The sequence below is a fragment of the Symphalangus syndactylus genome, chromosome 22, assembly GCF_028878055.3.
Source record: "Symphalangus syndactylus isolate Jambi chromosome 22, NHGRI_mSymSyn1-v2.1_pri, whole genome shotgun sequence".
NCBI lineage: Eukaryota > Metazoa > Chordata > Mammalia > Primates > Hylobatidae > Symphalangus > Symphalangus syndactylus.
Window position 1 is genome coordinate 27,857,395 of NC_072444.2, and position 13,897 is coordinate 27,871,291.

Genomic DNA, 13,897 nt, shown 5'->3' on the forward strand with positions numbered 1-13,897 from the left:
CTATAGAACGTGCTTATTGTGGGCCAAGTGCCAAGTCTTTTTTAGTAACTCTTGTATTCCTCAGAACAGCCCTATGAAGCCTGTACCAGTATCATACCCATTTTACAGGTGTATCACAGGTACAGAGAGATTGGAAAACTGGTCCAAGGTCTCATGAGGATGCAGACCCCGCGGCACAGACCTAGGTCCCTGTTTAAGTACCACATGCTCCTGCCTCTCCTTCACTCCTGCATGTGTTGGGGACACTTACGCCAAGGCGCCACGTTCTCATTAGGAGCTGGGACCGGAAGTGAATAAGCCAGGTTCCTGTCTCAGGGAGCTCCATAGCAGGACTCAGAACCACACACAGCCCTCTAGGCATTTGTGAAGCTCTGCGCTTCATTTTTTCGCTTTGCCTCTAGTTTTGCCTTTGGCAGTGGCAGGGTTAATATTACCATTTCTGAATTTTCTGTAAGGGCCTCACAGCGTGTGGCCCTTACAACGCTCAACACATCGTCTGTGAGATGCATCCATGCCAAGGCTTGCTCCGTGTTCACTGCAGTACCAGTGCGGCCAGCCCATGTGTCCCCTCTACGTGGAATGTTAAGGACATTCCCACTGCTTCCAGTGTCCTTGCTATAATCAGAGCTGCCGTGACCATTCCAGTTCAGGCATCCTGGTGGCCTGGCTTCTCTGGGCATAGAGCTGGGAGCGGGCAGCTGGGTCAGGCCGGGTGTGCCCAGCTCCTCCAGCCCCTGCGAGACTGTCCTCTGAAGGACACGGGGACGTTCTCGCCAGCACTTGGTATTGCTGGCCTCGTCAATGTGGTCCGTCTGATGGGCGCAGGGGTGCGTCGCTGCTGAGCCCTGCTGCAGGTGTTTCCGGAGTGTCCACCGTCGGGAGTTGCTGTTCTTAGGGCTGGGAAAGCTGTGCCCTCCTGGAGCCTGCACCCCACTCAGGATGACGGGGCTGGGGCCGGCTCTGCAGAGGGCGCCTTCGGGGTGGTGGGGAGGCCGCTGGTGTCAGCTCGCTGCCTTCCTCCCAGGCTGGCCGATCCTGCTGGGGCTGACCGGGGTCCCCGCGGCGCTGCAGCTCGTTCTGCTGCCCTTCTTCCCCGAGAGCCCCAGGTACCTGCTGATTCAGAAGAAAGACGAAGCGGCCGCCAAGAAAGGTAAGGAGGACTCGGGCGGGGGCGGCCTCCAGGTTCTGCCCCCCAGCCCTGGTCCGACGGTGCCGCTTCTCCCCAGCCCTACAGACGCTGCGCGGCTGGGACTCTGTGGACAGGGAGGTGGCCGAGATCCGGCAGGAGGACGAGGCAGAGAAGGCCGCGGGCTTCATCTCGGTGCTGAAGCTGTTCCGGATGCGCTCGCTGCGCTGGCAGCTGCTGTCCATCATCGTCCTTATGGGCGGCCAGCAGCTGTCGGGCGTCAACGCTGTATGGGCCGGGCTGCAGCTCGGGAGCCGGGGAGGGCTCGGGGGGCTCGGGGTGCAGGTCCTGGGGCGCCGGGCGTGGGTCCTGGCGCCGAGGCCGCCTCCTCCGGGCAGCCGCCCAGCCCCATGCTTGCCTTGCAGATCTACTACTACGCGGACCAGATCTACCTGAGCGCCGGCGTGCCGGAGGAGCACGTGCAGTACGTGACGGCCGGCACCGGGGCCGTGAACGTGGTCATGACCTTCTGCGCCGTGAGTGTCCTGGGAGCCGCCCGCAGCCTCCACCCAAGGCCCCTCGGGCCCCCACGCCCCAACCTCGGCGCCGCCAAAAGGGCAGCCCGTGGCCCCAAAACGTGGAGGACCAGCCCCTACTACAGAAGCTCTGTGTGGGAGGTGGCCCCGCACTGGCCCCTCACACCTGGGGCTGCCGAGCCGCACCGGGCCTGGGGCCACCACCTAACGGGGATGTAGGGGTGCCTGGATCAGGCAGCGCCCACTGCTGGGTTGCTCCCAGCCCGGGGTACCTGGAGTGAGGCTTGGCCACCTCGGGATGGGAGCAGGCTCCGTGGGGGCAGCGTCTCCCCTGCATGCAGACATCTGGCCTCCCGAAGGCAGGAATCCTGAGGCTCAGGGTTGTGGGATTAGGAGGCCCTAGAGCTGAGTCTCAAGGGTGGGCAGCTGGGGTCCCGCATCACAGCCACAGCCGACTTCCCTCTGGCTGCCCAAGGGCATGTCTTGCACATGTGAATGTGAGTGTGCATGCACACCTGGTCCGCCCAGCTGTCCTCACAGCTGCCCCGTTGGAGGGGGCTGGAGGGAGGTGAAGCTGGGCCTTTCCCGCCTGAGCCCTGCCACCCTCCTGTAGGTGTTCGTGGTGGAGCTCCTGGGTCGGAGGCTGCTGCTGCTGCTGGGCTTCGCCATCTGCCTCACAGCCTGCTGCGTGCTCACTGCGGCTCTGGCACTACAGGTGAGGACAGGCCAGGGTCCCAGGAGCCCAGAGTTTCACCAGGAAGACCAGTGCCCCTCCCACCCTGCGCCTCCACCTGCCTTAAAAGGAAAAGAGGTCACAATGAGCTATTTTAGCAAATACAACCGGCCAGACATCTGGGGACCGTGTGTCCTGCCAGCTCATAGCCCACGTTCAGCTGATTTCCCAGTGGCTCATCGAGGTGGCATTGCTGGGGGAGGAGCCAGGTGCCATCCTCCACCCACCAGGGCAGGTTGGCCGCCCCGTGGGGTCCTGTCCTAGCTTGTCTGCTCCAGGTGAACCAACTGCTTTCTCTCCACAGGACACGGTGTCCTGGATGCCATACCTCAGCATCGTCTGTGTCATCTCCTACGTCATAGGACATGCCCTCGGGCCCAGTACGTATCCAAAGCTGGCCTCAGGGTGTCACAACCCCCTCTGATCCCAGAAGCTCCTGGCTGGAGCTCCTTAGAGATACCAGGGATGGCCAATGCAGCCTGGAAATGGCATCTCTTCCCCTGTCCACCGCAAGGGGGTGGGTGGCACATAATGAGAGTGAAATGGTAAAATAGTGGTGTGGGTAGGAACACACAGACTGTGCAGGCAGCAGAGTGGGCCTAACGGGTGGTTGCTGGCCCGCTATCCCTGTACACTGCCATTTGCTTCCTATGTGCTGCCCCACATGCCCAAGAGTCCTGGAGATGCTGCTGTCCTGGGGCCAGCTACATGATAGGCCTGCATGACCAGGCCTGGGATGCTCGGGCCTGCTCTGCCTTCAGGGAGACTGCTCTCCTCCCCCTACAGGTCCCATACCCGCGCTGCTCATCACTGAGATCTTCCTGCAGTCCTCTCGGCCATCTGCCTTCATGGTGGGGGGCAGCGTGCACTGGCTTTCCAACTTCGCCGTGGGCTTGATCTTCCCGTTCATCCAGGTGAGTGGGGCCCGGGGCCCACGCTCACCAGATCCCCATGCAGTAGAGTGCGAGCCCGTGGGCAAACCACGTCCCACACATGTCACCTACCCCTCTTCCCGCAGGAGGGCCTCGGCCCGTACAGCTTCATTGTCTTTGCCGTGATCTGCCTCCTCACCACCATCTACATCTTCTTGATTATCCCTGAGACCAAGGCCAAGACATTCATAGAGATCAACCAGATTTTCACCAAGATGAATAAGGTGTCCGAAGTGTACCCGGAAAAGGAGGAACTGAAAGAGCTTCCACCTGTCACTTCAGAACAGTGACTCTGGAGAGGAAGCCAACGGAGCCGGTCTGCCAGGGTCTTCCCCCTTTGGCTTATTTTTCTGACTTCTAGGTGTCTGTGAATATCCAGAAATAAAACAACTCTGATGTGGAATGCAGTCCTCATCTCCAGCCTCCCCACCCCAGTGGGAACTGTGCAAAGGGCTGCCTTGCTGTTCTTGAAGCTGGGCTGTCTTTCTCCAGGTTGGCCTGTCACCAGCCCCCAGTCAAGCAAACAGCTGGTCCTCCACTTTGCTGGTTCAGCCTCCATATGGCTCCTGGTAACATGGCTCCACCTTGCTGGGTCAACCTTTGTGTGGCTCCTGGTAACATAACAAAAACAGTTACTATAGTGGTGAGATGGAAGGAATCAAATTTTGCCAGAGAAACTAACTCGGTGGCCCTGACAGGTCTTCCGGGGCCATGGGCATTTGTTTAGAGCCAAATTCATCCCCTTACCAGATCCTTTTCCAGAAATACCTGTCTAGGAAGGTGTGATGTCAGAAACAATGACATCCAGAAAGCTGAGGAACAGGTTCCTGTGGAGACACTGAGTCAGAATTCTTCATCCTACATTATATTCTTAGTGGAAAATGGAATTGCTTCTGTGTAGTCAATAAAATGAATCTGATCACTTTTCAACAAGACGTGCTGCTGTTCTTTGAGCAAGTGGAAGGCAGGAGGAACTTCCCTGCTCCTTCAGGCAGTTTTATTTGTTTTTGGTTTTGCTTTTTTTTTGTTTGTTTTTTGAGACGGAGTCTCGCTCTGTCGCCCAGGCTGGAGTGCAATGGTGCGATCTCGGCTCACCGCAAGCTCCACCTCCCGGGTTCACACCATTCTGCTGCCTCAGCCTCCTGAGTAGCTGGGACTACAGGCGCCTGCCACCACACTTGGCTAATTTTTTTGTATTTTTAGTAGAGACTGGGTTTCACCATGTTGGCCAGGATGGTCTCGATCTCCTGACTTCATGATCCGCCCACCTTGGCCTCCCAAAGTGCTGGGATTACAGACGTGAGCCACCGTACCCGGCCACTTCAGGCAGTTTGACTGCACGAGAGTCAGTTCCTTGAGGGCAGGGGCTTGGTCGGTTTTTTTTATGCCTGAATCCCCAGCATCTCGAAGAGGGCCTCTGGAGGCTGTGGTGGGAGGACTGCTTAAGCCTGGGAAGTAAAGGTTGCAGTGAGCTGAAATTGCACCCTATACTCCAGCCTGGGCAACACAGTGAGATCCCATCTCAAAAAAAATTTTTTTTAATTGGGCATGGTAACACACCTTTGGGGTCCCAGCTATTTGAGAGGCTGAAATGGGAGGATCACTTGAGCCTGGGAGGTCAAGGCTGCCCTAAGTCATGATCGCATCACTGCACTCCAGCCTGCATGACAGAATGAGACCTTGTCTCAAATGAATAAATACATGTAGGATTGAGGAAGCTTCCAAATGTCCTCAGGTATGTAATGAAATCTTGAAGAGTCTTAAAATCTTGAGACTGTGGTGGGGGAGGAAGGGAGAAGGAACAGGGTCTTGATATGGTTTGGCTGTGTCCCCACCCAAATCTCATCTTGAATTGTAGCTCCCATAATTCCCATGTGTTCTGGGAGGGATGCTGTGGGAGATAATTGAATCATGGGGGCAGTTTCCCCCATAATGTTCTCATGGTAGTGGATCAGCCTCATGAGATCTGATGGTTCTATAAGAGGAAACACCTTTTGCTTGGTTCTCATTCTCTTTTGCCTGCCACCATGTAAGACATGCCTTTTGCTTTCTGGCATGATTGTGAGGCCTCCCCAGCCATGTGGAATGGTGAGTCCATTAAATCTCTTTTTCTTTACAGTTGACCCAGTCTCTGATATATCTTTATCAGCAGCATGAAAATGGACTAACACAGGTCTCTCCCCAAAAATATGGAGAGCTGGAGGCTTTTCTTAGAGATATGAATAAAGGATGCGAGTGTGAATGTATGTGCAAAAATATGGATAAAACCTTGAAAGTGCTGAATGGCCTGTGGCAAGAAGTGAGGTCTTCTCCTTGTAGTTGGGTGGCAGAGGCTGGTGGCTGGGAGAGACAACAGTGGGACTTGGGAGCACTTTTCGTGGGTATGGAATGGAGATTCCACCAGCAACAAGCTAAACCACTCACAAGCGGGCCCAGAGGAAGTAAATAGAACACTGTGGTTGAACTATCCTTGGCCTTCTGCAGCAAGGATCTGCAGCCTGGAAGGGGCACAGAAACAACCAAAGATGAAGGCTCTCAGAGCTGAGGAGGGGCCAGGTCAGAATATGAGAAGTCAAGAAACTGCAGCACCTCTAACACAGGGGAGGCTATGAAGTTCATGGTTCTAGACGTCTGCTCCCTGGGTTCAAAGCTCGGTTCTGCCACATTAATTGTGCAACTTGGGAAAGTTACTTGGCTTTTCTGTATCTCAGTTTTCTCTTCTGTTAAATGAAACTAATAATAAATGTCTCACATGTCCATTGTGAGAATTAAATGACTTCATGTTTTTGGTATTTGGATCAGGGGCATGTATTTAGTTTTCTTAGGTACTTTCAAGTGCTTAGGAATAAGCATTAATCTTGAGGACAAATAAACTCACAAATAAGATACAGTGAGAGGCCGCTCTGCATGTATACTAGGATTGAGCAATCCAGTAAATGGATGGCAGATGGTGGGGGCCATTTCTAAGTTGCAGTGGGAGGTTACAGATAAGCAGGGAGAGAGCGCGAATGATCCATGTGGTAGTAGATCACTCTCTACTCCAAGTAGACTTGGAGACCTTGGTATGAACTCACATGCAGTTTAATATAGATTCAGGCTACATATACAAATATTTATAGATACGTATCTATACATGGGTTAGTAAAATACAGCAGGAAGAGAGATGTGGGAGTATAGAAGGGAGGTGAGGAATTTGGAAAAACAGGTATGATTTCTCCAGTTGGAGAAGATGTGATAGGAAAGTGAGGGATGGGCATTCCAGGCAACAGACAGCACAGAGAGGTGTGGAGGTGTTGGATGCTACACGTTATTTGGTCTGAAAGTGAAGCCAGAGAGGTGGCAGGGGCTGCAGGGTGGGGGCAGCTATAGTGGATCCTGTGGGTCCCAGGAGCCAAGTTGAACTTCATTGTCAAGACAACCGGGGGTTATGTGATGACAGAGTTTCCAGGAGCACCTGGCATGAATGTGAAGGGGTGGGGCTTGGATAGGGAGACCAGCTGGTAAATAATGAGGACCCAGCAAAGCCAGCAGTAGTCAGGGCCGAATGTGAGGGAGCATTCAGATGGTCAGTAGGATTTGGGGTCCACTCAGCAGTGAGCAGTTGGGCATCCCTGCCAGGTTTCTAATATGGGCCAATGGGGAATGGCTGGAAGAGCTGGGTGGCAGGTTTCAGGAGAAGGTCATGTATATTTTTTGGACACGTTGAGATGGAGAAGATCATGGGACACACAGAAGATATCTAGAAGGAAGGTGGCATGTGGCTCTGGAGCTCAGGGGAGCAGGGACATAGGTTTGGGGAAACCATATATCTGTTAGCACCTACTGTGTGCCAGGCATGGCTCCAGGCCCTAGGGCCAGGGTTCTGAGTGAGAGGTGCAGTGAAGAAAAGTAGATTAGCCCAAGGGGTGACAGGTGGAAAAGCAGCTGAACAGAGAGAGGAGTGGGGCTGGCTGGGGGGCAGCAGATGCAAATGTCTTGTGGGAGAGGGTTGGCCATGGTTCAGGGAATGATGGGAGGCAAGTGATGCTGGGGCAGAAAGGGGGTTAGGGAGGAGGAAGGGGGCACTAGGTGCCTGGGGGCACTGTGCAGACACTCAGTAGGCCCCCAGGAGCATCAGAGATTCTATTCTGAATGTGTCAGGAGGCCACTGGCTCACTTGAGCCAGAGAGTATCCTGATCTGATTTGCAATTTAAGAAATCATTCCAGCTGCTCTGGAGAAGAGTCTGAAGGAGCCCACGAGACAGCAAGGAAATCAGATCCTTACAAAAGATTCGAGAATAGGTTAAAGCCTCGCATTTGCGTAAGATTGCCCCAGGTCTGCCAACCGAGAGGATGAAAGGTGAGAGGTGGGCTGGGTGTGCTGGCTTATGCCTGGAATCTCGGCACTTAGGGAGGTTGAGGTGGGAGGATTACTTAAGGCCATGAGTTCAAGACCAGCCTGGGCAACACAGTGAGACACCCCTGCCCCCCACCATCTCTACAAAAAGTAAAAATAAAAATAATTAACTGAATGTGATGATGCACACCTGTAGTCCCAGCAATACGGGTGTCTGAGGCAGGAGGATTGCTTGTGCCTAGAAGTCATGATCACACCAGTGCACTTCAGCCTGGGCAACAGAGCAAGACCTTGTCTCAAATAAATAAATGGATAACTTTTTTTTTAAGGTGGGAGATGGAGCACCATCCAACAAGGGGCACAGGAAAGCCAGCAGAGAGGACTGAGCTGCCAAGCTCTGCCATTTGCTGAGACTAGAAAAAGAGTTCCCCTTGGATTCAATGACTCAGTGACCTCAGGGAGTGCTGTCAGGGGTAGTGTGGGGGCAGAAGGTAGACTGCTAGGGTGAAGACTGCAACTGAGGCAGAAAAGAAAGAATGGGAGCTCTAGTTATTGTTCACTCTTCCTCCCTTTGCTATTCCTGCTTGAGTGGGTGTTATGTCACTTACAGAACACATACACATATATAACATAAAAAATAAGTAGACATAGGCCGGGCGTGGTGGCTCACGCCTGTAATCCCAGCACTTTGGGAGGCCAAGGCAGGTGGATCACGAGGTCAGGAGATCGAGACCGTCCTGGCTAACAAGGCGAAACCCTGTCTCTACTAAAAATACAAAAACTAACCGGGCATGGTGGTGGGTGCCTGTAGTCCCAGCTACTTGGGAGGCTGAGGCAGGAGAATGGCATGAACCCGGGAAGTGGAGCTTGCAGTGAGCCAAGACTGTGCCACTGCACTCCAGCCTGGGCAACAGAGTGAGACTCTGTCTCAAAAAAAAAAAATTTTTTTTTTAAATAAGTAGACATATATTGGAGGTTTGTAGGAAACATTTTCTTACTGATGGGGAGGCATGATTTTAAAAGTTTGGAGACCACTGGGTGCCAAGCTGCCTGCAAAGATCAGTGAAAGCTGAGGAGAAATGACGCTTTGGGAGAATCAGACAATGTCAGGGGATTGTGATGGCAGCAGCCACTCCAGACGGCTGCCACTGCCATCACACCAGCTGCAGCAGGGAGGTGCAGCCCAGGCTGCACATTCCATGGAGCAAACAGGAGCTCCCCGGGTGCTGCTGCAGCCACCCAAACTGCAGCTGTAGACCCTAACCTTCTGCTCCATGGAGCAGGAAGGAGGCCCCCACCGACCCCACCTCCCAATGCAGCTGCAGCCCCCCAAACCGTGGCTACAGACTCAGGCATCCCCACACTCTTGGGGACCCAGGAAGGCCCCGCTGCCCTCACAGGCTTGGAAGTGCCTGCTTCTGCTGCCTGGCTTCTCCCTGCTGTTGGCGCCCACTTTGATCTCCAAGGCACTGCCAGGGCTGCATGCTCCAGAGCCATCAGGAGCTAGGGACAAGCAGGAGTCCCGCCCCTTCTGAGTTCATGGCGGTTGGAGCTCCCCAGGTGCAGCTGCAGCCTCCACCTGTGCCCCCTGCCAGGTGCAGGCCCTAGGCGTCTCTGCAGTCTGCACCTTCAGGGGCCCAGCAAGGCCTTCCCATCCCTCCTCTCTGTCCCCACAGACTTAGGGGTGTCTCCTCCCACTGCCTGGCTTCTCTCCATTCCTGGCACCCACTCCAGTCTCGGAGAGGGGTTGGGGCTGAGCCTGGGCACTGTCACAGCTCAGCTGGGTGTGCACACACCCTGGGAAGTGCTGACATGCCAGCCCCCTGCTTGACATGCCTTGGCCCCCTCTGGAATTTGGGCACTGATGAGTGTAAGAGGGGAAGCTTAAGTGGGGCTGAGGGTGGCTTGGTGCTGGCCTACAGGTGCCCCTTACTGCAAGCAACATGGGTGACAGACAGCTGTGGGAGGCAGACAGATTCCTGAGTGGAAGTGGACAGGTCCCTGTAAGACCCCACCTTCAGGCCAGGGAGGGCCTAAAGGCTGGGGGCTGGGCTTCCAGTCCTCCAGACTGGACTGGGGACTTGTGATGCCTTTTCTGGGCCCACCTATGGCCCCCCATGGACCAATCGGCATGGACTTCCTCCCCTTTGAGGTCCATAAAAGCCCCAGACTCAGCCAGAACAGGGCAGAGGATGGCGAGACGACAGGATGACCAGCTGCAGAGAGGAGCTACCCTCTCCAGGGCCTCCTCTCTACTGAGAGCTGAACGCTCGATGGGACAATCAGAGCTGCCTACAGAGAGAAGGTGCCTACTGTGGGTCTCCTCTGAGCTGTCCTAACACTCAATAAAGCTCCTCTTCATCTTGTTCACCCTCCACTTGTCTGCATACCTCATTCTTCCTGGATGCAGGACAAGAACTCAGGCAAAGGCCGCCACCAGCCACAGAGGTTTCTGGCCAGAAAATCGACACTTCAAAGATCAGGTAACAATGCTAAGTCCCTGGGATGGGATCAAGGTCAGGACACTTGGCAGGTGAGAGATGGAGCTGAAGAGCGTTCAGCTGAAGAAGGTTCAGACCCGTTTGCTCACCACTGTGTCCACCGTGCCTGGAACAGTGACTGACACACAGTAAGGGTTCATTCAGTGTTTTTTGAATGAACGAGTCTTGGTAAGGAGGATTTTAAATGGTTGACAGCAGAGTAAGAAAGAGTGGATCTGGGGAGGAGTTGTCAGCCCCCAGGCGACATGTTCATATCCCAAATTAGGCAGTTGGAAGGTAGGTTTGACCAGTGTTTTTCACATTTCCATACCAAAATTTGGTAGACTAACATCGGGACTAACAATCCCAGCAGGATTGTTTGAGCCCAGGAATTTGAGACCAGCCTGAGCAACAAAGTGAGACTCTGTCTCTAATTTGCATATATATATATAATTTTTAAAAAATGAACTCCCATCACCAAAATGAGGAAACGATGTTTTAAATAAAGGGTAGATAGTAAAAACTATCTAGACAGGATGTAATCACGGAATAAATTTCAGTCTTTTCAATTGAATAGATTTTTCTTTGTGAAAATCTCACTCCATTGCCCTGTGTCCTGGTATTGCTTAGTGGCTTAACCACCAGGACAAAGACTTCAGGAACAAGGGCAGGGCAGTGCATGGTACACTGGCCATTTCCATTACAGAAGGGCTCTCAGAAAGCAGAGTTGAAGTTCCAATCTGGAATGTCAGACTGAGTCTTGCGCCCTTCAATCTGCTTTCTCCAGTATTATTTTTTAGTTCCTGAGGAAGAATGAGAAAGCAGGTAGTTGGCATCCTGACACTGTCATCTGAACCTTTCCTTTCCCCTCCTACTACTCTGCAGTGAATTGAGTGCTTTTTTTCTCCGTTTTTTATGTGTTTGCTTTTTTTTTTTTTTTTTAGACAGGGTCTCACTCCATCACCTAGGCTAGAGTGCAATGGCACTATCTCAGCAATCTGCAAACCCCACCGCTTAGGCTCAAGCAATCCTCCCACTTCAGCTTCCCTAGTAGCTGGGACTACAGACACATGCCACCATATCCAGCTAATTTTTGTAATTTTTGTAGAGGCAGGATTTCTTCATGTTGCACAGGCTGGTCTTGAGCTCCTGAACTTAAGTGATCCACCACTCTCGGCCTCCCCAAGTGTTAGCATTACCAGCAGGAGCCACCACACCTGGCCCTAACAGTGTTTTTTGAGGGGCTGCTCTTGTCATCCTACATTCTGCACAGCACTGGGACATGCAAGTGATACATACGTGGCATCTTCTGTCTTCAGGAATTTACAGTGTAGCCAGGAAGATAAACACCATGCATGCCCTTTCCCTCCTTGCACCCTTGAACTCAAAGTGGGTCACCAGAGCCATCTGTGAAAATTTGGCTAGGGTCCCTGCTCTTACCAGATGTCTTAGTTCATTTTGTGTTGCTCTAACAGAATACCACAGAGTAGGCAATTTATAAGCAACGGAAGTGTATTTGGCTCATGATTCTGGAGGCTGGGATGTCCAAGATTGAGGAGCCACATCTGGTGAGGACCTTCCTGCTGTGTCATAACATGGCAAATTCCTTTATTTTAGCCCAGTGAGACCCATGTCAGACTTATGACACATAGACCCCTAAGATAATAAATGTGTGTTGTTTTAAGCCACTACATTTTTGGTAATTTGTTACAGCAGCCATAGAAAACTAATATGGAGATTTTGGTATTTGGAAGTGGAGTGCTGCTGTTAACACCTAAATAGTTAAAAGTATGTAAATGGCTTTAGCATTGCACAATGAGAAGAGGCTGGGAGAATTTTTAGAAGCATGCTATAAAAAGCCTAGATTACCTTGAACAGACTGTTAGTAAAAATACGAGTGTTAATGACCCTGCTGGTGAGGACTCAGAAAGGAGGGAGGAGCAGAGTGGAGAAAATGCCTATCCCTTTAGAGAATACCTACCACAGGCAGGGTGCAGTGGCTCACACCTCTAACACCAGCACTTTGGGAGGCCGCAGTGGACAGATCACTTGAGGCCAGGAGTTCAACACCAGCCTGGCCAACATGGTGAAACTCCATCTCTATTAAAAATACATGGTCAGGCAAGATGGCTCACACTTGTAATCCCAGCATTTTGGGAGGCCGAGGAGGGTGGATCACCTGAGGTCAGGAATTTGAGACCAGCCTGGCCAATATTATAAAATCCCCTCTGTACCAAAAATACAAAAGTTAGCCAGGCGTAGTGGCGCCCGCCTGTAGTCCCAGCTACTCAGGAGGCTGAGGCAGGAGAACACTTAAACCCAGGAGGCGGAGGTTGCAGTGAACCAAGGAATATAAGACCACATGCCTCTCAGCCCTAAGAGCCCCTAGCCCTGTGCCACCTCCTCCTCATGGCCACTGCACTCCAGCCTGGGTGACAGAGTGAGACTCTGTCTAAAAAAGAAAAAAAAGTGCAAAAATTAGCTGGGCATGGTGGCACACACCTGTAATCCCAGCTACTTGGGAGGCCGAGGCATAAGAATCGCTTGAACACTGGAGGCCAGAGGCTACAGTGAGCCACGATCATGCCACTGCACTCCAGCCTGGGCAACAGAGCAAGACTTTGTCTCAAAAAAAAAAAAAAAAACAGAGAGAGAGAATCCCTACAACACAGTCAGGAGCAGGAGCAGGATAAAGATAAATAAGGACCTTTCATTCTCTCAGTCTTGTCATGTACCCACCTGTTACCATCCACGGGCAAACACATTTTTCCCCAGGTATCCTTTTCTTTTGAAACAGGTTCTTGCTCTGTCACCCAGGCTGGAGTGCAGTGGCGTGATCATGGCTCACTGCGGCCTCAACCTCCTATGCTCCAGTGATCCTCCTACCTCAGCCTCCCAAGTAGTTGGGACCACGGGGGCATGCCACCATGCCTAACTGATTTTTGTATTTTTGGTAGAGATGAGGTTTCACCATGTTGCCCTGGCTGGTCTTGAACTCCTGAGCTCAAGCAATCCTCCACCCACTCAGCCTCTCATTGTGCTGGGCTTATAGGCATGAGCCACTGCACCCTGGCCTTCCCCAGGTATACTATGTGTATTCTGCTTTGATCACTTCTCTTAAAGGTCATGTTAATTAAAAAACATGTTAATGTTTCCATGTTCCTACATTTCATAATTATCCTTTGAAACAGAAGTCTGGCATTCCAATCAGTTAGCTACTCATAATTTATTCAGTCATTCTCTACTTTAAAAAAAAAATGCTAGTAGAGACAATTCTGAAATAAGCACCTTTGTCCAATACTTTATTGACTTATTTAACACTATTAAGTGTAATTAGAAATAATAACTGTGTTTCTCTGAAAGTGTCTAATTTGTTCTTTCCCCCAAATGGACAATTAGTCCCAATGCGCAAGAGGAGGCATATATGAAGAATCTAGGAACACACAGAAGGAAACAGCAAACACTGGGGTCTACTTCCAGCTGGAGGGTGGAAGGAGGGAGAGGAGCAGTAAAGACAACTATTGAGAACTGGGCTTAGTATCTGGGTGATGAAATAATCTGTACAACAAACCCCCGTGGCATGAGTTTACCTATGTAACAAACCTTCACATATACCCTGAACCTAAAATAAAAGTTTAAAAAAAAAAAAAAAGCCAGGCACAGTGGCTCATGCCTGTAAGCCCAGTACTTTGGGAGGCCAAGGCAGGCGGATCACTGGAGGTCAGGAGTTCTAGACCAGCCTGGCCAACATGG

At 52.0% G+C, this 13,897-nt stretch overlaps 1 protein-coding gene across 4 annotated transcripts in view; it reads left to right on the forward strand.

Moving 5' to 3' along the window:
• The window catches only part of SLC2A5 (solute carrier family 2 member 5), a 56,840-nt gene extending 52,580 nt beyond the window's left edge, over positions 1-4,260 (forward strand). For all 4 annotated transcript variants that reach the window (XM_055262485.2, XM_055262483.1, XM_055262486.2 and 1 more), the window contains 7 exons: positions 1,025-1,150; positions 1,227-1,414; positions 1,552-1,662; positions 2,276-2,377; positions 2,700-2,775; positions 3,182-3,309; positions 3,414-4,260. In XM_055262485.2, coding sequence (XP_055118460.1) covers positions 1,025-1,150; positions 1,227-1,414; positions 1,552-1,662; positions 2,276-2,377; positions 2,700-2,775; positions 3,182-3,309; positions 3,414-3,617 — 935 coding nt within the window. In that variant the 3' untranslated portion in view covers positions 3,618-4,260. The remainder of the gene's footprint in view (positions 1-1,024; positions 1,151-1,226; positions 1,415-1,551; positions 1,663-2,275; positions 2,378-2,699; positions 2,776-3,181; positions 3,310-3,413) is intronic.
• The last annotated feature ends 9,637 nt before the right edge of the window (positions 4,261-13,897 follow it).